The 26,243-nt window shown below is 39.4% G+C and overlaps 1 protein-coding gene across 4 annotated transcripts in view; it reads right to left on the bottom strand.

Moving 5' to 3' along the window:
- Positions 1–26,243, bottom strand: part of MRE11 (MRE11 homolog, double strand break repair nuclease) — a 75,412-nt gene that overhangs the window by 46,394 nt on the left and 2,775 nt on the right. For 2 of the 4 annotated variants that reach the window (XM_036324661.1, XM_036324663.1), the window contains 8 exons: positions 26,079–26,211; positions 19,820–19,980; positions 15,327–15,414; positions 14,363–14,504; positions 9,941–10,055; positions 5,805–5,990; positions 3,890–4,061; positions 1,965–2,045 (listed from right to left, as the gene is read on the bottom strand). In XM_036324661.1, coding sequence (XP_036180554.1) covers positions 1,965–2,045; positions 3,890–4,061; positions 5,805–5,990; positions 9,941–10,055; positions 14,363–14,504; positions 15,327–15,414; positions 19,820–19,980; positions 26,079–26,211 — 1,078 coding nt within the window. The remainder of the gene's footprint in view (positions 1–1,964; positions 2,046–3,889; positions 4,062–5,804; positions 5,991–9,940; positions 10,056–14,362; positions 14,505–15,326; positions 15,415–19,819; positions 19,981–26,078; positions 26,212–26,243) is intronic. The other 2 variants (XM_036324662.1, XM_036324664.1) reach the window with 2 other exon arrangements.

The raw sequence follows: 26,243 nt of genomic DNA, 5'->3' as shown, positions 1-26,243 counted from the left end.
CTCCCCAACCACTTAGGCTCTTCATCACACTCAGCACGAACCAACTTTTGTTCATTTACTTGCTATCTGTTTACTGTGTCTCACAGCTCTGCCTCCCATAAGCTCCACAAGTTCAACAGCTCCTCTGTGTTATCATCACTATGTTCCCAGCATGCAGGACAGAATGTATTCAATAAATATTGATCCACTGAGTCAATGAATTAATGAGGGGTCTCTGGTTAATACAATGTACTTTTGGAATATTACTTACATGAACTATCTGTTCTTTTGTTTCACAAATGAATTAGTAATTTGCTGTGCTTAGGAAAAGGAATGCCAATTTTCTATTTCAGTCTGTTGGTTCTAATGGTTTTAGGCAGACATGGATGAGAAACATGGGACCTTCTGGCCTGATAAAGAGAACAATGTGATTCTCCCAGAGCAACTATGTTTGTGGTACCCAGACCATCTCCACAGTTGCCATGTTACAAAACAGAAAATGTGAAATGCTCAAGCTATTGGATTTCCCCAGATTCTTCAGATGTTTTAACAATTATACTCTGGCCTAGCTTTATTTGTGATTTTCTGCTCCTAGGAGTCACAAAGATTGTTCATTGTGGGGCGCAGTTACGGTGTTTTGGCCAGGTTCAAGCCTCGGACTAATGAAAGGACAGGGTCCTCTCACTGCCATGTGCAAGTCTCAGCTGGAGGGCAGGGCCCTCCCAGCACAATTATAGCCAACGGCTGTGGTTGTAAGCTTGAACCTAAGGTCCAAACATGTAGCCCCATGTGCCTTGTGATAGAGTTCGGGTGCATGTAGTTGAGTGAGGTTGAAACTCACGAGAATGCTGTAAACAACGTGATCACGCCCCTACTTTGCCTCGTGGCATCTACACTAATAAAAGAGAAACATGCAAATTGACTGTCCCTCTGCTATGCCCACCAGCCAATCAGAGTGATATGCAAATTAAGCCAACAAAGATGGCGGTTAACTTGCATACACAGGCCCAGAGCGAAGACTGAAGACAGTGTAGAAGGAAGCCAACCACTGCAGAAGGGAGTGAAGTGGCAGAGAAGGAAATGGAGCCGAGGTAGCAGAGACGAGAGGGGAGATGAGGTAGCAGAGACGAGAGGGGAGATGAGGCAGCAGAGACGGGAGGGGGCGAAGTGGCAGAGAAGGGAGGGAGCAAGGTGGGGGAGATGGGAGGGAGCAAAGCGGCGGAGAAGGGAGGGAGCCGAGGCAGCAGGCAGCGGAGACAGGAGGGAGCGAGGCGGCGGAGAAGGGAGGGAGCCAAGGCAGCAGGCAGCGGAGACAGGAGGGAGCGAGGCGGCGGAGAAGGGAGGGAGCCGAGGAAGCCCTATTCTTGCAGGAATCTTCCTGCAACAGGCCTCTAGTCTGCTATAAAATAAAGACACAGCTTGTGGGCACTGTCGTTGTCTCCTCATCAGGGAGGCAGCGTCCCACCGAGACCCAGCTATTATTCTCTTGTCTGTCTTTCCTTAATCCTTTCACGCCCCCACTCGGGATCACCCTTGGTCGTGCTGGCGTGGCACAGTTCATTACACAAACTTTATTGAGTGTTTACAATGTACTAGGCACTGTGCTGAGGGTCAGGGGTACAGCCATGAATAAAACATAGTCATCAAAAAATTCACAAGCTGACTGGGAAGACAAACATGTAAATAAATAACTGCAAGCAGAATGAAATGATGCTGTAAAAAGTATGTACAGAGTAAACTGAGGACACAAAGGAAGAAATATTGAATCTAAAGGGAGGTCAAGAAAGGCTTCTATGAAGATGGAAAGCTTAAGTGGGTGTTGAAGGAAGTACGGAAGGAGAGAAGCACATTCCATGCAGCAGGATCACTTGGGCAAAGATGCAAAAGAGTGAAATAAACTCTGCAATACTATCTTCTGAAAAGTCAATAAAGTTCAATTTATCTAAAATAGAAGCTACTCAAAAATAAAATAAAATAGGACTTACGCGCAGTCGTATAAGAGGCTTATCTGGCTGTCCAACATTTCCCAGACGCTCCCGTTCAGCATTTTCAAGCATTTCTTCAATCTCAAAATAAAAATATTGTCATGACTTGAGGGAGGGATACTACTGGCATCCGGTGGGTAGAGGTCAGGCAGGATATTGTTAAAATCTTACAATGCACCCTGGCTGGTGTGGCTCAGTTGGTTGAGCATTGTCCCATGTACCAAAAGATTGCCAGTTCTTCAGGTGAGGGCATAGTTTTGGGCTCGATTCCCTGTAGGGAGCATGCAGGAGGCAGCCTAATAGATGTTTCTCTCTCTCTCCCTTCCTCTCTTTCTAAAAATCAACAAAAATATGTATTTTTTTTTTAAATCCTACAATGCACAGAACAACTTCCTAAAACAAAACATTACCCAATCTAAAATGTCAGTTGTCCACCATAGCTGGTTTGGCTCAGGTTTGATTCCAATCAAGGGCACATGCCCGGGTTGCAGGCTCGACCCCCTGCAGGGGGCATGTGGGAGGCAGCCAATTAATGATTCTCTCTCATCACTGATGTTTCTATCTCTCCCTCTCTCTTCCTCTCTGAAATTAATAAAAATGTATTTTAAAAAATAATAAATTTTAAAAAATTGTCAGCTGTGCCAAAGTAGAGAGACCCTGGGTTCCCTGACTCAGGCCTGACCAGTTTATTCATTTCCCATTTCCCTGGCTTCAGATATTGGGTTTAGGAACAAGCACATGACCTCAGTCCAATGTTAGGGATTTATCTGGATCTACTGGGGGAAATGATACAGGTATAAGTTTGTGGGCCACCATGTGAAAACACCTTCCTTACAGTGAAGTTTAAGACAAAAACCATCAGAATGGGTGACACGGGGCTGGAAACAGAGATAGAGAAACCCATAATCTTAATGTGAGTTTCTGGATCTAATCATTTTAAAACCAGCATACTCTTAACCTTTTCAGTTATGTGAGTTACATGTTGCTGGTAAAGTTTCAACACTGGGCAGGTTACTTTATCTAAGGTTCAGTTCCTCTCTATAAAATGTGGATGGGCAATCTATCCACAGCATCGTTGAGTGGATTAAATGCAAAATGTTGTCAATGGTGCCCAGAATATATAAGCAGGCAATGAATATCAGTGATAATTGTTATTATCATTATTACTACCTCATATGATTTTTATGAGAATAAAATGCAAATCAGAAGAGTTAGCACAGAGTAAGAATGGAGTTTCAGCAATGAATATTAAGCTGTTAACTTACATATTATTAAGTGCATTCACCAACTTCAGTAGTGGCTCTAGAATTTCTGCAGAGGTTTAGGGGTGGCAAATGCATGAAAGGGGAGGGTTAAGGTACATAGCAAACACATTTTAAGACTTTACTTGGGGTAGCTTTTAGGGTGAAAGGGATGCCTAATGCAGATTATTAGAGAGGTTAAGGTTCTACTCATCTATTATAATATTCTCCCATTCCCAATCAAAGCCACTGCCTGCTTTCATAAATAAAATAAATGATCAAATCAGGGTAAAAAGAGAGAAATGATTATGTATATGTTTTTGAGAAGGAGGAAAGGAATTGGGAGAGGGGCTTAACTCAAATTTCTACTATATATAACATTCCTCCATCTGGAAGACTTAAAAGATTTTTTATACAATTAAGCTCATTTATTGAACAAAGGTGGTTCCTTACAGGCTCCATGAGACTGTAACAAATACAGGATGGGGCAAAAGTAGGTTTACAGCTGTTAGTATGTGAAAGTTTATTCTTGTATCGTTTATTAATTATTATCCATACAAACAACTGTAAACCTACTTTTATCCTATCCTGTATAATGACTTAACCTCTACTGAATTATTTAATTCAATGTAAATAATCTCTCAATTAAAGTAGATCTCATTAACCTTTACCTAGAAGAATTACCTTCTCCAAACAGAAGCTTTGTATGGCTTGGGTTACTTTAGGATTATCTGGATTGAAAATGTCTGGATGATCAGCCAGAACAACATCCTCCATAAAAAACTGCCGAACTGTGCGAAGAGGGATTTTCTGCATATTCATCTTCTTTCCTTTAATCCGAAGCAAGCCAACATGTCTGAAATGAGGAAAGGAAAGGCTAGTCACGTTGTAACTTTCCCCAGGAAAATGTGCACACCAAAACTACCACATTTCTAAGTTTTTACAAAATAATCCTATATAATAAAAGCCTAATATGCTAAGTGTCCAGTTGGCCATTCAACCAATCAAAGCGTAATATGCTAATGACATACTAAGGCTGCTCAACCACTCACTATGACATGCACTGACCACCAGGGGGAAGACAGTCAGTCAGTCGACCAATTGCTATGACGTACACTGACCACCAAGGGACAGACACTCCGACTGGTAGGTTAGCTTGCTGCTGTGGTCCAGCCGATCAGGACTGAGCGAGATGGGCCAGATACTCCCTCGAGCCCTCCCGCAGTCCTTCCCTGGCTGGCTCTCCCCCTGTCTTTCCCCGGCCCGATCGTGCACCAGTGGGGTCCCTCAGCCTGGCCTGCGCCCTCTCGTAATCTGGGACCCCTTAGGGGATGTCGGAGAGCCAGTTTTGGCCCGATCCCATAGGGGGAGCGTCTCTCAGCCAAAAGCCGGGCTCACGCTGGCAAGCGCAGCAGCGATGGTGGGAGCCTCTCCCGCCTCCACAGCAGTGCTAAGGATGTCCAACTGATGGCTTAGGCCCGCTCCTTGTGGGAACACACCACCCCAAGTGCATGAATTTCGTGCACGAGGCCTCTAGTTCTTTATAAAATCATACCCTTAAAAATGTTTTTAGCAATTTGATGTTATATCACAGGGAAAAAATGTTAAATATTCTTCTTCCTCAGAATAAAATCCACTGTTCCATCATTTTCTGCCTGAACAAATATTCAATTTAGTAGAAGACAAGCATAACAGTAAGTATAATAAAATGTTATCAAGGCTATTATAGTAGTATATATAGTATATACTATTACATATATATGTGTTATCTGTGTGTGCATACGTGCACATGCATATATAAAATAAATTAGCAGCACACTATGAAGAAAAAAACAGCTAACTTACACTCTATTATCATATTCTTTAACTTATTATCATCTTAACAACCAGAACTTGAGAGGATTAAAGGATAAACCACTATCAATCACTATTAACTACATTATTATATAACTAGAGGCCTGGTGCACGACATTTGTGCACGGGGGAGGGGGGCAGTGTCTAAGCCAGCAAGCAGACATCCCTCTCGCAGTCGGGGGCTCTAGCAGTCTGGGAGAGGCTTCTGCCACCGCTACTGCACTCGCCAGCCATGAGTCCAGCTTCTGGCTGAGCAGCGCTCCCCCTGTGGGAACTCACTGACCACCAGGGGGCAGCTCCTGCATTGAGCGTATTTGCATATTAGGGTTTTATTATATAGGATTCCCCACCCCCCAAAAGAAATGAGATATGTGTCTGGCCGGTGTGGCTCAGTGGCTGAACCAGGAGGTCATGGTTCAATTCCTGGTCAGGGCACATGCCCAGGTTTGGGCTCAATCCCCAGTAGAAGGCATTCCAGGAGGCAGCTGATCAATGATTATCTCTCATCATTGATGTTTCTATCTCTCTCCTCCTCTCCCCTGTTCTCTGAAACCAACAAAGATATACTAGTATGTATGTATGAGTGTGTATATATATATTTTTAATTTTTTTTAAAGATCCATCTTTATAAATAAACCTACCATACAAATAACCATACCATTAGCACCTTGAAACTCTGGGATAATTAGAATATTTTAGCAGATTTTTTTTTTAAGTTGGTTTGGAAAAGATAACAATTACTCACTTCTTCACAGCTTCTCCTGGGGAAAGAGAAGTCACCACTGAACTTCCAGGTTGGGATACGTAAAAGAGTTGTTGTTCATTTTTGGTTGGAGCTATCTTACACTCATGTTCATGGCCCCAGATTACAAGATCAATGAAGTCATCCAAAAATTGTTCTGGAATGAAGTTAGTACTTCCATGTTTACTCCTATACCCAGATTTTAAAAAATAAATAATATAAATGTTCAGAGATATAAAAAAGTTTCATATTAAGTATCTATACCAGTGTTTCCCAACCTTGTTTAGGCAATGCCCCACCTAAGCATCTCTAAAATCCTGATGCCCCCTTTGTGATATATAATTCTTATTACTCAAAAAGTCAACTCCTATTTATGGAGAGGAAGCCGAAAAGGCCATTAACTTGCTCTAAACAAGCTTCCAAAGAACATGACATCCATGAAAGAGAAAAATAAAAGAACGAAAGGACAGGTGAAGTACTGAGGAAGAAATCACTAAGAAATTGTTAAAAATAATAATAATAATATGAAGTGATATGAAAAAATAGCAAATAAAGTTTCAAAACATGTATTAGAGAACTGAAACAGATAAATATGTCACAATATATATTTACATACTCTATATGAAGCCACTAGAACCATAAGAAATGCAAAAAATTCACTGTTAATAACTCATTCTCTAATTGCCCCCCTTAAAAATCAAATTGCCCCCCTGTGGGGAATGTGCCCCACGTTGGGAACCACTGATCTATACAGATCTTTATTCTCCTTTCATTAAAGAATTGTTACATCCCCTTCTGTGTGCAAAGGAATGGGAATATAAAGGTATTATCTCATTCCTCCAAGGGCTGACAAATTTGCAGGACACAGACAAGTAGGAGACCCAAAAGAGAAAGCAGTCAATTTTACTTTTAGATACAAATTACGAAAGGTTTAAAGAGGAATAACCTGCTTTGGGCAAGTCAGAAAAGCATGAGCTCTATCACCAGTAAAAACCTATAAGTTGGTCGAATTATACAGCAAAAAAAGGAAGAACACAGAAAATAAAAGTGAGTTAAGCTGAAACTTTGTAGAATAAAATCAAATATCTAAATATGCCCAATCATTTTTTTAACATCATCTGTTTTATTACTGATTATAAAAATTAGAATAATGTAAGTCTGCCTAGCCATTGTGGCTCAGTAGTTGAGCATTGATTTATGAACCAGGAAGTGACGGTTTGATTTCCAGTCAGGGTACATGCCTGGGTTGCAGGCTTGATCCCCAGTAGGAAGTACGCACGAGGCAGCCAATCAATGATTCTCCCTCATCATTTATGCTTCTAACTCTCTCTCCCTTCTTCTCTGACCAATAAAAATGTATTTGTAAATATATTTTTTAAAAAAGAATGTTGCCCTGACTGGTTTGGCTCAGTGGATAGAGCGTCGGCCTGTGGACTAAAAGGCCCCAGGTTCGATTCCGGTCAAGGGCATGTACCTGGGTTGCGGGCACATCCCCAGTAGGGGGTGTGTAGAAGGCAGCTGATCGATGTTTCTCTCTCATTGATGCTTCTAACTCTCTATCCCTCTCCCTTCCTCTCTGTAAAAAATCAATAAAATATATTTTTTTTTAAAAAAAGAATGTTAAACTTACATAAGAGATAGGAGTTTTCCATATTAAACAAAATATCATATGAATAAGTGATTTGCAAACTCTGGTTTTATTCTGAGGTTAGTTATTATTACAAAAGACTAGGAGCCCAGCGCATGAAGTCGCGTGGCGCCGCCCACCCACCTGCTGCCCTGCCTTGACACCCAAACCTCTCCACACAGAGCTCCAGCACGCCTGGCCCAGCCCCCGACCCCTCTGGCCTTCTCTGGACGCTTCAAGCCCCGCCCTTAGTCCCGGAGTCACCTCGGGCTGGTCCCACCTTCTCCGAGGCGCCTCCCCGCTTCTGCCCCTCTCCAGAGCAATGCGAAGGCTCCGCCCCGTCATGGTGCCAGAGGAGAACATGGAAGCCTCCCCCCTGCTGCGCTGTGCTCCTTCCCCTGGCAGGTGGGCGGCGGGGTGCTATGAGTACAAGCGGTGGGTGGTGAAGGACTGGTGAGGGGGTTGCTACCAACTCTCACCCCCACCCTCCCCGGCACGGGATGGTCCCGCCTCCTCCGGGGGCCTTCCCGCTTCCATCCCGCGGCACACACAGGCAGCCTCCTGCTGACAGGAGCTAATAAAGAGCTAATATGCCGATGGTCTGGCCGTACACGTTACGGTGTCCCAACCATTAGCACGTTAGCTCTTTATTAGTATAGATACGTGAAAACCAATGTGAGTCAAAACAAGAAGGAAAAGTTTCCTAACACTGATTTATATTGTTGGGAAATTAAAGTAAAAATACTCAAATACTTTGATCTAACATTCATTTAATGCAAACCAATATTCAATCAACAAATATTTAGAGACTGAAGACACAGAAGTGAACAAAGTCCTTGTCCTAGTGAGGGACACAAACAACAATACAAGATGTATCCTTAAAAAAATGTATACACACTTTAACAGCTGACAGCTCAATTTTGAAAATAAAATGTATTTTAAACACTGTCTTTATAATTATTCAAAGTGTGTGTATACATTTTTGGAGACTATATAAAAATATATATGTGTGTGTGTGTGTGTGTGTATAATTTGCCAGGTAGTGATGGATATGATAAAGATAAATAAAAGGGACATGGAAAGGAGATGCCGTACAGTGTGGTCAGGAAAGGCCTCTCTGACAGGTGACAAGTGAGCAGAACACTGATGTAAGGGATAAGCAGGCAAGGGAAGAAAGACCTAGGCAGAGGGACAAACAGATGACAATGGTACAGAAGTGGGAATGTGTTCAGTGAGTTCAAAACAGCAAGGAGATCAGTGTGGCTGAGCACAATGAATGCAGGGCAGAGCAGGAAGTGAAATTAGAGCAAGATCATGTACCTAGGAATATTTTTATGTGGAAAACATATCTCTAGGGTCTAAAAATCAAACCCAAATCCCTTGAGATTATTCCTTAATAACTGCTCAGTTTTCTCACTGACCTCCCTGTTACCATCTCACACTTTTTTACTATAATGATCACATAATAAATCTTGCTTCTTCAAGTCGCCATTCCTGCACCTTATCAGTAAGATTAAACTTCTTAAAACTACTAACAAAAGAAAGCTGATCCAGCTATATGTAATAATCTGGCAAAACACCTGCACATATGCACCAGGAGATGTGCATAAGGTTTTAAAAAGCAAAAATCTGGAAATAATATAAAACATTCACTAACAGGAAAAAAATATAACTGTATACATCAGTAAAAATGGATTACACTTTTAGGCAGCAAAATGGATACACCTGAGTGACATAATCTATATATATAAAAGCCTAATACGCTAAGTGTCAGACCGTTCGAGCAGTGGCTATGATGTGCACTGACCACCAGGGGGCAGATGCTCTGACTGGTAGGTTAGCTTGCTGCTGGGATCAGGCCAATCAGGACTGGGCGAGATGGGCTGGACATGCCCTGGAGCCCTCCTGCAGTCCCTCTCCGGCCCTGATCATGCACCGGTGCAGTCCCTCGCCTGGCCTGTACCCTCTCACAATCCGGGACCCCTCAGGGGATGTCGGAGAGCTGGTTTTGGCCTGATCCCCGCAGGCCAGGCCGAGGGACCTCACTGGTACACGAATCTGTGCACCGGGCCTTTAGTATTGAACATAATAAGCCAGCTGCAAAATTTACAGCAAGGTTCTAGTTATACCAATGGATATATATGTGATTAAACAATAAAGAAAAGCAATGGGCTGAGTAAATAAAAACTGATGATTGTGCTTCTCTCTGGGATATGCAGCAAGAAATGGGGTCAGAGAAGGGCACTACTTCCACTTCTTTGCTATATTTAGGCATATTCATTTTATGATTATCCTTATACCTTATGCATATGCCCTAAATATTCTTTTATAGGTATAAATGTATTTTGAAAACTTTTAAAATGCAGTCACACAAAGCATATCTTAAGTCTTGCCTGACCCTGCACTGACGACTTTCAAAAAGTGGGGAGCATTTTACTCAAATAGGTAAGTCTGGAAACAGATTTGGAGAACCTCAATACTGGACTCAACAATTTCCAAAGAATATTTTTACCTGTTCTGATGAATCACAAATAAATTAAACCAAGAGTTCTCATCTTCTTTGGGTCTCAACATTGTTACTTTTTTATTGAGGAACATTCGATATAGCCTTTCATCTGGAATGGATCCTGAAATGGACATGACATTATTTGAAAACTGGTTCCTTACTTGGTTAAAAAAAAAAAGAATATGTTTTGCATCTAAATTATGTGCTTCTCTAAATATTTCATTTTCCAATTAGAGGTATATTTGATATCTTGAATCATTACTTGGAAATGAATATGTTCCAGGTTCTTGCACGACAACTGATGAGCAGTTAAATGCATTCAAAGATTGTTTTCCTATCAAGCATATACACCTTCAAAATCTGAAAAATGTGGAATAAAAATCTGAGTTTCTATATTAAATTGTTATTAACATTTCTATTTAAAATACTGTTTTCATTATCCTTTTACTATAAGCACATAGCACTTCTGATCTAACAAATATACACAAAAAGAGGGATGAGATAAAAAATAAATGAATTTATAAGTAAATAGTCATATATATTGTTTTTAAATAAAAATACTGTGCTGAATATTACAATAAAAAAATACTATGCTGTTTAATAATTTAATAAATTTTAAATAATTCTTCCTCCGCCCCAGAGGATTAGCTTAGTCTAGTGGAGGAGGCCAACACAAACAAGTAAGCAAACACACAGACTACAATTTTAAGACTTATAAAAGGAGAAAAAGTCAGAACGTTAAAATGGGGAATGTCAGTGAGGGGACAAGCTTGCTACTTTATGTAGAGATTAGGCAAGGCTTTGGAGAAAAGCCAACAATGCAAAAGTAGAAGAGCTAGAGCAGGCCTAGCCTCTGAAGAGGATTCCTAGAGTGTGGCCAATGGAAGAGATGGTGGAACGCAGAACCCATAACTAGAGAGGAAAAGTCAAGGCATACAAAGTCTAGGGCATTGGAAGGTGGATTTATTTAAGTCTTGAAGCACTGAGAACACTCACAAAACTTGTAGGTAGAGAAAAACTTTGAGGGAAAGGAAAGGGCAGTTTAGCCAGTTGTCAATTAGCTCTGAGGGAGCAGGAAGGTTACAGGCAGGAACCAGTGGCAGCAGGGAACCAGGAGAACAGGTATCATCCTGGCCCACCCTCTAGCCCTGAACCCCTAAAAGGCTGTGAGAGAACTGTGTGGGACACAGTAACGTCAGGGCCAGAGAGCCAAGGCAACATTCAATACTTGACTCAGCAAATTTCCTGATGAAACGAGAGAATTGCTAACTGTAAAAAGAGTTCTAGAGTGTATAGAGAAGGGTTGGGGTGAAAGCAGGGGGTGGAGGGTAGGCAGAGTCCGGTTAAGGAAAACAAGACAGGATGAGATGAGAGTTAGAGAGAAAATGAATGAATGAAGCACAATGAGATGTCTTTAGTCTGAAAGTGAGAGGATCAACCATTTTCTGAAGTTATGAACCCTAACATTGTATTGATTAAAATACCAGTTCTTTTAAGAAAACCTTCTGCTCTATTACTTGCAATATCAGACATATACCTCAATCTCATTTTTCGTAACTTGAAGATATAATCATGACGCTTTTCTACTTGTTAGAGAAATTATAAAATGGACAAAGACTGCAAGCTCCCTAGAAAAAGTGTTTAAATAAACCAATCTATCATAACTGATTATTTTATGAACATATTCAAAGACAACTGAAGTAAATAAGACCTTCTAAGGCTTCTATTATACTAAAATCATTCAAAAAAGTAATAAAAACTACGTTGAGGCTACAGTGTGAAATTTTCCCCCAACTTCTCTCAGGGTACTTCAAGGTTGATTTAACATGGAATATAATTTTTATGATACTCTATACATAATAAAGCTATTTGTATCCATAAAACAAATAAAATATCAAGCTGAACTTAACCTAGGGAAAACACAATAAATAAACTTTGCACTCTAAAAATGTCATTGGTCTTTCATTCATATGGAATAAGCCTAGCAAATAGACTTTTACCTACTGGACACTAAATAAATTGAAGACAGTGAAGTTGATAAGGCAAATTTTCTGAGCATTAGAGATGACAGCTCTAGACTAGCACTGCCTAATAAAAATATAATGTGAGTCACAAGTGGAGTCCAAATCTATAATTTAAATTTTTCTTGTGGCCACATTAAGTAAAACAAGTAAAGAGAAACAGGTAAGATATTTTACATTTTTTCTGAGTCGTTGAAATCTGACGTATATTTGACATTGCTAGCATATCTCAGCTCAGATGAGCCACATTTCAAGTGCTCAGCATCTACATGAGGCTAGTTGGTTAGTGCACTGGACAGTGAAGCTTTAGCCCTTTCAAAGACTTCCAAAATATCTACTCTCTAATTGTAATGTTCAGGATTCTCTAAGTCTAAAAGAAAGAAAAAAAAAAGAAAAATAAGTAGATACTAAAGAAAAAATTTTCGAGAGAAACCCAGAACATCCAAAAGAAGGTCCAAGGCCCCACAGCAGCTTGCAGTGCTTCACAGCTGGGCTCCTGTTGGGTAGCCTCAGGCAGAGGCTAAATTAGCACCTCCTTAGAACCAGTGTACCCAGTGGTCAGAGTGGGACCATCCAAATTATAACTCCTCAGATCCATAAGGGACACACTCAGGGGGCAGACTCAGTGAGCACCAAAGCCCCACTGAAGTAAGTCTTGCCCCAGAAGGGTGTCTCCAGCACAGAAGTTCTCCCACTGCAGACACAGCTGATTCTCACAGACAATTGGCCTGGAGGTCAATTCCTCCCAGTGATACCTATAACAATCAAGACTTAACTACAACAAGACTGTGCACACAGCCCACAAAGGGGTGCACCAAGAGTGTCCACCTCAGGTAATAAATTGGGGAGGCTGAGCCACTGGGCCCTATAGGACACCTAGCACACAAAGCCACTCTACCAACACAGGGAAGCAGCCAAAATGCGGAGACAAAGAAACAGGTCACAAAAGACAGAAATGGAGGAAAGCAAACTACTGGATATAGAGTTCAAAACCACACTTATAGGTTTTTCAAGAATTTTCTAGAATCTGCCGATAAATTTAGTAAGACCCTCAAGAAATCTAGTGAGACCGCCGATAAATTTAGTGAGACCCTCAAGAAATCTAGTGAGACCCTTAAGGTTATGAAAAAGGACCAACTAGAAATTAAGCATACACTGACTGAAATAAAGAATATTATACAGAGTTCCAACAGTAGACTAGGGGATCGCAAGAATCAAGTCAAAGATTTGAAATACAAAGAAGCAAAAAACACCCAACTGGAAAAGCAAAAAGAAAAAAGAATCCAAAAATATCAAGATAGTGTAAGGAGCCTCTGGGACAGCTTCAAGCGTACCAACATCAGAATTATAGGGGTGCCAGAAGATGAGAGAGAGCAAGATATTGAAAACCTATTTGAAGAAATAATGACAGAAAACTTCCCCTACCTGGTGAAAGAAATAGACTTACAAGTCCAGGAAGCGCAGAGAACCCCAAACTAAAGGAATCCAAAGAGAACCACACCAAGACACATCATAATTAAAATGCCAAGGGCAAAAGACAAAGAGAAAATCTTAAAAGCAGCAAGAGAAAGACAGTCAGTTACCTACAAGGGAGTACCCATACGACTGTCAGCTGATTTCTCAACAGAAACTTTACAGGCCAGAAGGGAGTGGCAAGAAATATTCAAAGTGATGAATAGCAAGAACCTACAACCATGATTACTTTACCCAGCAAAACTATATCATTCAGAATTGGAAGTCAGAGAAAGAGCTTCACAGATAAGGAAAAGCTAAAGGAGTTCATCACCACCAAACCAGTATTATATGAAATGCTGAAAGGTATCCTTTAAGAAGAGGAAGAAGAAGAAAAAGGTAAAGATACAAATTATGAACAACAAATACACATCTATCAACAAGTGAATCTAAAAATCAAGTGAATAAATAATCTGATGAACAGAATAAACTGGTGAATATAATAGAATCAGGGGCATAGAAAGGGAGTGGACTGACTATTCTTTGGGGGGGAAGGGGTGTGGGGGTGTGGGAAGAGACTGGACAAAAATCGTACACCTATGGATGAGGACAGTGGGGGGGTGGGGTAAGGGCAGAGGGTGGGGTGGGAACTGGGTGGAGGGGAGTTATGCGGGGGAAAAAAGAGGAACAACTGTAATAATCTGAATAAAGATTTAATTTTTAAAAAATTTTTCTTCACTGAAACTGCTATTGAAAACAAGAATCAGGTCTACTAGTTCTTATTAAATACTAAAAAAATCTACCCAAACCTCCTATCACTTTTATAGTAACTCAAAGAGAATATAGATTTGCCTCATTTTTTCCCCAAACAGCAACAAAGTTAACTCCTGAATTTGATTTCCCAGTTCCTTAGACAATTAAATACTTATTGGCATAAATAATAAAACCATCTTACCTAAGCCATACAGAGCAATTTTTGTGCTTCCTTTTTGAAGCAAAACTGGACTAATGTCTACCTTCTCCACAGACATTGAACGTCCAAAGTGATTTACAAATCCAGCACAACTTAAAATATCCAGGGCACAGAGCGCGTCTGCCTACGTAAAATATTTTCAAAGAACATTACTGTATATTAAAAATAAGTAATCTGCATATCATATTACCTATTAAAGTATATTCTATATATCAGTTACAAAAACATAGATTCTATATACTAGTTACAAAAACAGATTAACATAGTGTCTTCTCGAAACAAAATTACAGTACTAAAGTTTTTGCTACCTTTTTTTCTATTAGAAATGACCTCCAACTGGGATCACATGCTAAATGCAAAGTAAACATTATTTCATCAAAACTTATGATGGCTTGGCCACTGAAAAATAAAAGCTAGCCATGAAATAAGTGCTTTGTAATATTAAGCAGGCTCTCTTAAGATGCGGGGGGGGGGGGGGGGGGAGACTAGATAACTAGTGATTTATAATATTCATTAACAGATAAAACAAAAAGATATTTTGAGTTTAGGACTTCTATTATTACTTCCAAATAAACAGGTAATAAGATGACCTAATTTACACTTAAAACTGTATATGAAACAATCATTTCCTACAGGTGAGATTCTATGCGAAAAGAGATACAAGATTACATGGTGAACTGTAAAGCATTGTACAAATGATAGATGTTTGCTTTTTGCTACTCCTGGTTACTTATTGTTCATCTCAGCACTAATGAAATAAAAGCATACTTCACACACCAATTGTTAGTCCAGGTTTTTAAAAATTATCTAAAAAGCAGTATAAAAGCTTTTATGAATGATAAAAAGTCAATTTAACTTTTTAACTCTATTTTAATAAAAATTGCTTTCCACAGACAAACTAAATTGGTCATTTCTAAAATTTCAACTGTAAGAACCCAATAATTACCCCTGTGGGATCATCATGATTGCCATGAATACTAAATATTGGAATCGAAATGTTGAGATTGTCATCTTGGTAGTTCACCCATGGAAACCTTAAAAAATAAAAAATAAAAATTTTTTAAAGGTAATTAAAGGTTCTGTAAGAGACAAAAGCTGTTTCCCCAGTATCCTCTAAAAAATAATTCATTATAGGCAAACTGGATGATTTAAGTTGGCAAATGACCACAAGTTTGAAGTTTAAAAAATAAAATCAAAGGCAACAATTTATTTCAATTCAAGTTTGAAAATATGTCAAAGTACTACACTTTATTAAAGAAAACCCGTGCGGCTCAGTGGTTGAGCTTCGACCTATGAACCAGGAGGTCACGGTTTGATTCCCAGTCAGGGCACATGCCCAGGTTGCGGGCTCGATCCCCCATGTGAGGAGTGCAGGAGGCAGCCAATCAATGATTCTCTCTCATCATTGATGTTTCTCTCTCTCTTCCTCTCCCTTTCTCCCTGAAATCAATGAAAAACATATTAAAAAAAAATAAAACCCTACCATAACAATGCTTATGAATTGTATAAAATAATGATATATCTAAATAATGGGACATTAATAGGTTTCAAAAACTTAAAAGCAATTGTGCAAGGTTTTTATTTGTAGAAGGGGAAGGGCAATAAACACATCCACTTTTTTGTATTTTTTAATCCTCACCTGAGGTATATTTTCCATTGATTTTTCTTTTTTTAGAGAGAACGAAAGGGGGAGAGACAGAGAGACACATTGATGTGATTGATGTGAAAGACATACACGAATTGGTTGCCTCCTGCAAGTACCCCGACTGGGGCCGGGGACCAAGCCTGCAACCAAGGCATGTGTCCCTGATCAGAATCAAACCTGGGACCCTTCAATACAATGCTCTATCCACTGAGCGAAACTGGCTAGGACAACACATCCACTTTAAAATCCAAAGACCTAGACTAAAAATTCCAGCTCTATCACTTTCTACTTATGCAACTTAATATCTCCATCCACTCCTGTCCCTAGTCATCTAGCTCGCCTTCTCAGGGACAAATGACATTAATTTGTCATTTATCTTTGCAAAATTACCTTATATCTGTACAAGCACAGAAATACACCTTCTTCCTTCTTACACAAATGACAGCACAATAGCGATTACTGCACCCTACCTTTATCATTTAACATATTTTCGAAATCATTCTGCACTGTCCATAAGGAGCTTCCTTGTGCTTTTTTGGCTGGACAGTACTCCACAGTATTGATTATAATGTGTTTATAGTAGTTACCTACCAATGGACATTAAGACCATTTCCAGTCTTTTGTTTTATAAATAATGCTCAAGTCTGTAATCCTGTACAAAGCTGTGCTTGTAAGAGGACAGGAAAATATCTAAAAGGGAATTACTGGTCAAAGAGTATGTGTGCCTTTTTAAATTTGATAACCACTGCCAATTTCCCTCCATAGAGGTTGTACAAATTTATACATAATACAAATAGAGGCCTGATGCACAAAATTTGTGCACAGGTAGGGTCCCTAGCCTAGCTGATGATCAGGGCCAATCGGGGCCTTCCGGTGGCGGCCGGGGCCTCCCTTCCCCAGCTGCTGGCCGGGGCCTTTCTTCGTTCCACGCCGCCCCTGGAGGTCAGCGCACATCATAGCGAGCGATAGAACTCCCGGTCTCCCAGTGGAACTCCCACAGGGACACTTTGCATATTAGCCTTCTATATATAGACTAGATGCCCGATGCATGAAATTCTTGCAAGGGGCTCGGCCCTCGCAGCCGCAGCGGCTGCCTCAGCCACAGCTTCATCCAGAGGATCGTCCAGAAGATCATCAGGCTGTCCAGTCTAATTAGCATATTACACTTTTATTATTATAGATGGCAATTCATAATAGACAGTTTCCCCTTATTCCACCAACATAATACTTTATCATCAAGCTTTCAAATCTATGCCAGTGGTTCTAAATGCTAACTGTATGTTTGAGTTATCTAAGAAATCTTTTAAGAAATACCAATGCCCATGACACACTCAATGAGATTAATTGGCCTGACATCTGGAAATAAGTATTTTTTAAGATTCCTAAGTAGCTAAATGAGCACCAGGATTGTGAATCACTGATCTATGCCAATCTAATAGGAGAGAAATATTTCAATATACTTCATTTTCTATCTTTCTTTTTTAAAATACATTTTATTGATTTTTTACAGAGAGGGAGAGGGATAGAGTTAAAAACATCGATGAGAAACATCGATCAGCTGCCTTCTGCACACCTCCTACTAGGGATGTTCCCGCAACCAAGGTACATGCCCTTGACTGGAATTGAACCTGGGACCTTTCAGTCCGCAGGTCGACACTCTATCCACTGAGCCAAACTGTGTCAGGGCTTGTATCTTTCTTATGAATGAGCTTCACGTTATATCTTTCATATTCTTTTAACATGTTCAAATGCCACTTCATTTCCTTTTTTGTGAACTATGTCTATATTCTTTACCTATTTTTTTGTATTAACTAGTGGATTTTTTTATTGACTTGAAAGAACTATTTATCTATTGGGGAAATTAGACCTTAATTTGGAATTAGTTGCAAATATTCTTCCTTGTTGAACTCACTCTTGACTTTGCTTCAGGCAGTTTTTGTCATGCAGAAATTTACTTTTACAAAGACAAAAGTACCAATCTTTTCTGTTAAGGCTCCTAGATTTCTGTCATAGTTAGAAAGCCCTTTCCACATTTAGATTTTCAAAATATGTGTAACAGCTTCTCCTAGTACTTTTATTGAATAATCACTATTTTTCATATGAGATACAAGATGCCATCTTCATCAAATACTAAATTCCTACATATATTGAAACTACTTCTGGAATTTACTATGTCAAAAGGACATTGGAGGCAATCTGAAAGAACACCCAATGACTAAAGCTGGTACAATATATTTGAACAACAAAATAGATTACAACAGTTTAAATTATAACCCAAAGGGGGAAAAATGAGTTCATACTAATAAACAATTGAATTAGCTCCTAATGACAGAGACAATTGAATAAACAAATAAATGGGAGACAAGGGACAAATCTTCCTTAATAAAGAATGACAATCAATAAATGTAGAAAGAATGTGGAAAATAAAAAATCACTATTAGAACAGCACAGTTATAACTGCAATAGGAAAGAGCCACTAATGAATGCTAAAATTAGTGGACAAGCTTTAAGGAGAAACAGAATAGTTGCACGGCCTCTAAATATCCCTCCCAAAATATTTTATTTACTAGTAACAGTGGTAATTTTAACCATGGCCATAAATTTTTTGACACTCTTTCCTCTCTCCTGGAAGTGAAACTTAATTCCCTCTCTTTGAGTGCAGCTGGATTTAGCAACTGCATTCTAACAAATAGTGTATAGAAAGGGAAAAAAAGGAACCTGACTGCAGAGAAACCTGGCATATACCACCTTTACCTGATGATCAAGGTTAACGTAACCAGTGATAAGCCATGTTGATAGCATGTACTCCTGATAGGCTATGAGAAGGGCACTTCACCTCTGTGGGGAATATTCTTCCCCCAAAACCGTAATTCTAGTGTAATCACGAGAAAAAGCCAAATTGAGGGACATTCTATAAAATATATGGCCAGTACACTTCAAAAGTATCAGGATCAAGCCAAGCCCTAACTGGTTTGGCTCAGTGGATAGAGTGTCAGCCTGCAGACTGAGAGGTCCCGGGTTCAATTTCGGTCAAAGGCACATGCCCGGTTGCGGGCTTGATCCCCAGTAGGGGGCATGTAGGAGGCAGCCGATCAATGATTCTCTCTCCTCATTGATGTTTCTATTTCTTTCTCCCTTCCTCTCTGAAATCAATACAAACATATTAAAAAAAAAAAAAGTTTCAGGATCATAAAGACAAGGAAAGACTGAGAAACTGGTATAAGCTGAAGAAAACTAACAACATTTCAACTAAATGCAATGTGGTATCTTAATACAATGTTTAAGAAAAAACATGAGTATCTTTATGACATAGGGTTCTTGGTGGATATCATAAATAAGTCCCAAAAGCACAAATCTAAAAAAAAACCAAAAAACCCACATTATAATATATTTGACTACATCAAAATTAAATATCTCAATCAACAAAAGGCACCATTAGCAAAGTCAAAAAGTAATCCATTGATTGGGGGGAAAAATAGTAATTATACAGAATATACAAATAACTTCTGCAAAGTCAGTAGCATTAGGCAAAAATCCCAATTTAGAAAATGGGCAAAGGATATGAACAGAAGAGGATATCAAAATGTACAATAAAAATTCAAGAAGATATTATTCCCACAATTAATTAGGGAATTGCAAATTAATATAATGATGTACAGAAAATTCAAAGAACATTTACTATGAAAATAGGCTATAATAAATGTGAAATGGCTCATTGTTGATGTGTTTATGTGTCTTTTACAGAAGATACTCTACATAAGGAAATTTCACGTTAAGCACATAAATATACTTACTTACTAAAACCAAAGTTGACTGACTGGTCACTGATAATTTCAAACAGTACAGGACGATCACCCATGCAATATTTTCTTAATTTCTCGAGGCAGGTATGTAATGTTTTTCTTGAGGGCTTATTTTCATGAAAAAGATCACCACCTAACAAAATGAAGTCCACCTAGTCAGCAGAAAAGTGTTAAAATTAGTATGTTTTATAGACAAAGTATTTCCATAGATGAAAGGTAAAAAACATATATATATGTAAGATGCCATTATATATGAAAATTTATATTTTTATATTTTACTCATTCAAAGCACCTTGCAATCTGGTGATGAATCTGACTCCAATTTAGTTTTCTCGGCTACGTTCAAACAAGCTATCTTCAAATTATAACACCAATCTCTTAACTGATGAAACCCTAAGTGACCACATTTTTTCCATTATTCAAATCAAGGATAAATGTAGCACTTTAATAGAACCTATGGAAGAGATAGCTAATTCAATCCAACTTATTCATTCAATTTATTCAACAATTACTTAGAGTTCCTACAGGCACTGGCAGCTAAAGAAACCATAATCTACAAAATCAGGGGTCCTCAAACTACGGCCCACGGGCCACATGCAGCCCGCCGAAAACATTTATCCGGCCAGCCGGGTGTTTTTGCCGCCACTGTGTGCATAGGAATTTGTTCATAGTGTTTTTTTTAAACTATAGTCCGGCCCTCCAACAATCTGAGGGATAGTGAACTGGCCCCCTGTTTAAAAAGTGTGAGGACCCCTGTACAAAATCAATAATGGCCCTGCCCTCATTAAATACTGACAATGTGCAATAAATACCCTGTACTAAGCCCTGAGGATACAATGATAAATAAAATACAATTCCTATCCTAACTAAAAATGTTCAAAATATAATGGAAGAGACAAACTCTTCTGTATCTAGAGATAAGTCAGACTGACATGCACTAGAATAGGTATGTAAACGAACCAGGAGCAGAGATGCCATTACAGTGAATTCTAACTGAAGAAAGGAAATTCCTCTGAGAACACTAAGTCTGGGAAGGATTTGCCTACACAGTGTTACTATGAGGCTAAATGAGATTCTGAGGAAGTGCATTCTAAGGAGCAACCAGAGAGGAGAAACCACACCAAACACTGATGCTTTCAGTAAGTGTTCCATCTGCCTGAAGAAATTTGATGAAGTTCTTAATTATACAAAAGAACCCAGCAGTACAGATCACTGTGAGCTATAGCGGGCGGCAGGCGGGGGGAGCTGAATACACCATTTTGGCATGGGGACTGTTTTGAGCTGAAGGCAATTAAGACCCAGCTAACTCAAGACAACCATTTCTACCTCTCCCTCAACTGCCTGAAAAAGTTTAGATAGACAGCCTATACCAGGAAGAGACTATTATCAGAGACAACTCTTTGTATCAGAAAGCCTTATCTGCATTACCCAACATTTGCTCTTCCCATCTTCCCGTGAACTGCCTTCCTCCCCACACCCCTCTGAAGCCCCACACCCCTAATCCCGTCTTCTTTTTGCTCAGATGGTATGTGAGCCTCCATTACCTGACTACCAGGGAGTCTCATACTTTTATGTATGAAATTTGTTTTTCTCCTGTTAATCTGTCACTATAATTATCAGACCAGCCAAAGAACCTTGACAAGAAGGGAAAAGTTTTCCATCCCTACAGTAGTCAGAGAAGCTTTAATAAAAATGTGGGATTTAAGCTAGGTCTTCAAAAATGTACATGATTTGAGTAAAAGAAGAAAATCAACATCAAAGGCATAGAACAGTGATGGCGAACCTTTTGAGCTCGGCGTGTCAGCATTTTGAAAAACCCTAACTTAACTCTGGTGCCGTGTCACATATAGAAATTTTTTGATATTTGCAACCATAGTAAAACAAAGACTTATATTTTTGATATTTACTTTATATATTTAAATGCCATTTAACAAAGAAAAATCAACCAAAAAAAGAGTTCGCGTGTCACCTCTGACACACGTGTCATAGGTTCGCCATTACTGGCATAGAAGAAACAAAACAAATAAAAAACAATTTTAGGGGGAAAGGGAAAAGGGGAGTTGTTGTTTAAATGGTATAGTTTCACTTTTCCAAGTTGAAAGGCAATCTGGAGATTTATTATACAATAATGTGAATGTGCTTAATGCTACCGAAGTGTACACTTAAAAATGGTTAAGATGGTAACTTTTATTCTATGTATTTTACCAGAAGGAAAAACTTTTTTAAAAAGAAATATTTTTTTTATTGATTTCAGAGAGGAAGGGAGAGGAAAAGAGAGAGAAATATCAATGATGAGAGAATCATTGATTGGCTGCCTCCTGTACGCCCCCTACTGGGGATCGAGCCCACAATCTGGCCATGTCCCCTTGACCAGAATCAAATCCAGGACCATTCAGTCCACAGGCCAACGCTCTATCCATTGAGCCAAACCAGCTAGGGCAGGAAAAACTTTTTAAATATTTTTAGGAACTGGTCTGTGATCCAGGGAATCTTAAGAAGGACAGAATTGGCTTCTGTGGTATTCGGGCCAAAAGTGAATATAATTATGAGGAAGTAAATGTCAGATATATCCAACTGAGGACTATTCTACAAAATAACTAGCCTGCACTCTTCAACAATGTCAATCATGAAAAACAAAGACAAACTACATGAGACGAAAGACACAGGACAACTAAATGCCAAATGCAATCCTGGCTCAGGGCTTGGATACAACCTACCTGCCCCCAGACTGGTATAATAGGCATTAATGAGACACGTAGTAACATCTTAAAATTACATAATGGTATTGAGTCAATATTGATTTCCTGGTTTTGGTAAGTGCACTATTGTTAAACATGCAATTTACTTTAAATGGTTCAGAAAAGTGTGTGTGTGTGTGTGTGTGTAAAGAGAGTTAAGGCAAATGTGGTAAAATGTAGGAAAATCCGGGTGGAGGGTAAGGAGTTCTTTGTACTATTGTAGCAACATTTCTATAAGGCTGATACTGTTTCAAAATTAAAGGATAAAGAAAGGAAGAAAAAAAAGGACTCCAAGGAACTAGGTTGTAGAAATAAGGCGGATTACATAGCATACATAGGCCCTACTAAATAGAGGACTTCAGAGTAAGGAAGAATTAAGGCAAAAAGTAAATATACTATGTATCTGGGGCAAAAAGTAAATATACTAACCATAGGGCTGTGAGGGGAGGGGGCAGTTAAACTTAAGGAATGCAGGGGAGGAAAACAAGAAAAAAAGAGAAGGAAAGGGCAAAGTAGAGGGGGGAAAAAGCTTATGCTTAAGGAAAGATATAATTTAACACCTAAGATGCTGGGGTCCAACCCCAGTGGGTCCAGGGGTCCCCAAAAGGTGTGGACGGAGTCGGCGAAGAAGGAATGACACGGAGACAGCGTTCAGTTGATCAGCAGCCTAGCCAGGATCTCCAGCCAGGATTTCCATCCAAGTTCTGGTCTGGATCTCCAGCGAAGTTCTGGTTAGGATCTCCAGCCAGGTTCTGTGTCCATGTTCTCCAGCCAGGTTCAGTTGCCAAGTTCTAGTCAGGATCTCTTGCCAATTTCTGCAGTCAGGTTCAGTCCAGGATCTTTTGCCATGTTCTCTCCAACGAAGTTCTTCTGTCTCTAGAGAACGTTCTGTGTAGGTTCTGTGCCTAGGTTCTGTCTCTCTTGGTTCTGTATTCTAAGTTCTGTGTTCTGAGTTCTGTGTTCTAAGTTCTGTCTCTTAGTTCTGTATTCTAAGTTCTGTCTCTTGCTGTCTTGTTACGTCTGTATTTATACCAGTTGATTCAATCCTATCAATCTCTATTACAAAGGTTAGGGCGTTTCTTATCTCCATTCCAGGGAGTAAAGATTATGTAGCTTAAGCATGATTGTTCATAGTTAAAGTGATTAATTACCCGCCTGGCACTTACTTAAGAGGTTTTATTCCCTCCCTAACTTCAGGGGAAAATCCATACTTGGGGAAACAACCTTTCTCAGAGACCTTGGTTAAAACACATAGTGCCAAGAAGGTGAGCAAACATTTTAAGGACAGTATGCCATATATGCCAGGTCCCTTGAAACAGCAAGGATGGACCGGCTCCCGGCACTAAGAGTTAGAAAATAAAGGAAACAGGATTCTCTCTTGGGCCCTAGACTGATATTTCAACTGCCTGCCGTTGAAATATTCAACTGTTTCCTTGAATGTCCTACTGGAATCTCTAAACCCAAACGGTCTAAATCAGAATTCATCACCTTCCCACATGAAGCAGTACCTCTTCCTTATTTAAAACCTATTCCTATTATTGGTACCAACATTCACCCAATCTTTTTTTTTTTTTTTCTGTTCATCAGATTATTTATTCACTTGATTCTTAGATTCACTTGTTGATAGATGCATATTTGTTGTTCATAATTTGTATCTTTACCTTTTTCTTCCTCTTCCTCTTCTTAAAGGATACCTTTCAGCATTTCATATAATCCTGGTTTGGTGGTGATGAACTCCTTTAGCTTTTCCTTATCTGTGAAGCTCTTTATCTGACCTTCAATTCTGAATGATAGCTTTGCTGGATAAAGTAATCTTGGTTGTAGGTTCTTGGTATTCATCACTTTGAATATTTCTTGCCACTCCCTTCTGGCCTGCAAAGTTTCTGTTGAGAAATCAGCTGACAGTCGTATGGGTACTCCCTTGTAGGTAACTGAGTTTCTTTCTCTTGCTGTTTTTAAGATTCTCTCTTTATCTTTTGCTCTTGGCATTTTAATTATGATGTGTCTTGGTGTGGTCCTCTTTGGATTCCTTTTGTTTGGGGTTCTCCGCGCTTCTTGGACCTGTAAGTCCATTTCTTTCACCAGGTGGGGGAAGTTTTCTGTCATTATTTCTTCAAATAGGTTTTCAATATCTTGCTCTCTCTCATCTTCTGGCACCCCTATAATTCTGATGTTGGTACGCTTGAAGCTGTCCCAGAGGCTCCTTACACTATCCTCGCATTTTTGGATTCTTTTTTCATTTTGCTTTTCCGGTTGGGTGTTTTTTGCTTCCTCGCATTTCAAATCATTGACTTGATTCTTGCGCTCCTCTGGTCTGCTGGCAGGAGTCTGTATAATATTCGTTATTTCAGTCCGTGTATGCTTAATTTCTAGTTGGTTCCCCAATATAAGATCGAGGGTCTCATTAGTTTTCTTGTAGATCTCATTAAGTTTATCGGTGGCTTCTAAACAGTTCTTGAGAGACCTTAAAAGTGTGGTTCTGAACTCTATATCTTCCATTGACAATTTTGTCCTGTTTCTTTGTCTCTGCATTTTGTTATGCTTCCTTGGTGCACCCCCTAGTGGTCTTTGTTCGCAGTCTTATAGTTAAATCTTGATTGTTGTAGCTAATTCCAGGGAGGGTTTGACCTCCAGGCCAAGTGGCTCACATTCACCCAATCTTAACACACTTCAGTCAGTCATCCTCTTTTCCCTCACCCCCACCTCCTACAACTAACCAAAGTATGTAAATCCTACCTTTGGAATATCTCTTGCATTCACTTCCTCTTTTCCATCCCACGCTATCACTTTAAAGAGGTCTCAAACTGGTCTCCAATTCATGCTATTCCTTGTTGCCAGAAGACATGCTACTGAATAGGGTACAGACTCCTCAATCTGGCATTTGAAGCTCCCCTCAATGCAGTTCAGATCAGGTTTCTGGTCTTTCAAGATGCTTTCTAACAAACACATGGCCTACCAGTGAGTGCACCAGACCTGCTGTTCCCGACATACATCATATCGGCTTACCTGTGTGCCCTTCCTCCTGCTTCCTGTGACATGTACTTTCTCTATACTCTTCACCTATCAAAAGCTCAAGTTAAATGCTACCTCCTTCATTGAACTCATCTTGCTATCCCCTTCTAAATACCATCTCTTCCTCCTTTAAAATTCCAGAAAAGGCTCTTAATAATTTTCTTATGACTTTTATCACATATGACCTTGTATCTGAGCATTTTGGATATTTGTCTTATCTCAAATTTGGCTGCTATATGTTTTTTGAAAGTAGAAACTATGACATTTCTGCACTCAGAAAATGCCCCATCAATATTTGTAAATCTTTACAGACTATTTTCAAAAGTAACTCCTACTTGAATTAAGGGCACAAAGCACACAAAACCTGCTTTGGGTTTTTAGTATATTGATATTTAAATAGGCAATGTGAGCACATAAGCATATAAAACAAACCTCAAATTTCAAGAAGGGAAAAGAGCCTGCTGAGTAAGGAACACTGAAAAACATTAAACCAAACTTACTTTATTTTCCTGGGCAAGTCTTAAAATTTCATCAAGTGTGACAAATGTATCGTTTCCTCTGACTGCATCTTTCTCCATAAATCCCAGATGAATGTCAGTTGCCACTAAAATTTTAAATGTATTTTCATCATCACTGCATTAAAAAAGAAGAAATGTTTCAATATA

The sequence above is a fragment of the Myotis myotis genome, unplaced genomic scaffold (genome assembly GCF_014108235.1).
Source record: "Myotis myotis isolate mMyoMyo1 unplaced genomic scaffold, mMyoMyo1.p scaffold_m19_p_10, whole genome shotgun sequence".
NCBI lineage: Eukaryota > Metazoa > Chordata > Mammalia > Chiroptera > Vespertilionidae > Myotis > Myotis myotis.
The sequence above is the reverse complement of the archived record's forward strand: the minus strand, read 5'-3'. Positions and strand labels throughout refer to the sequence as shown.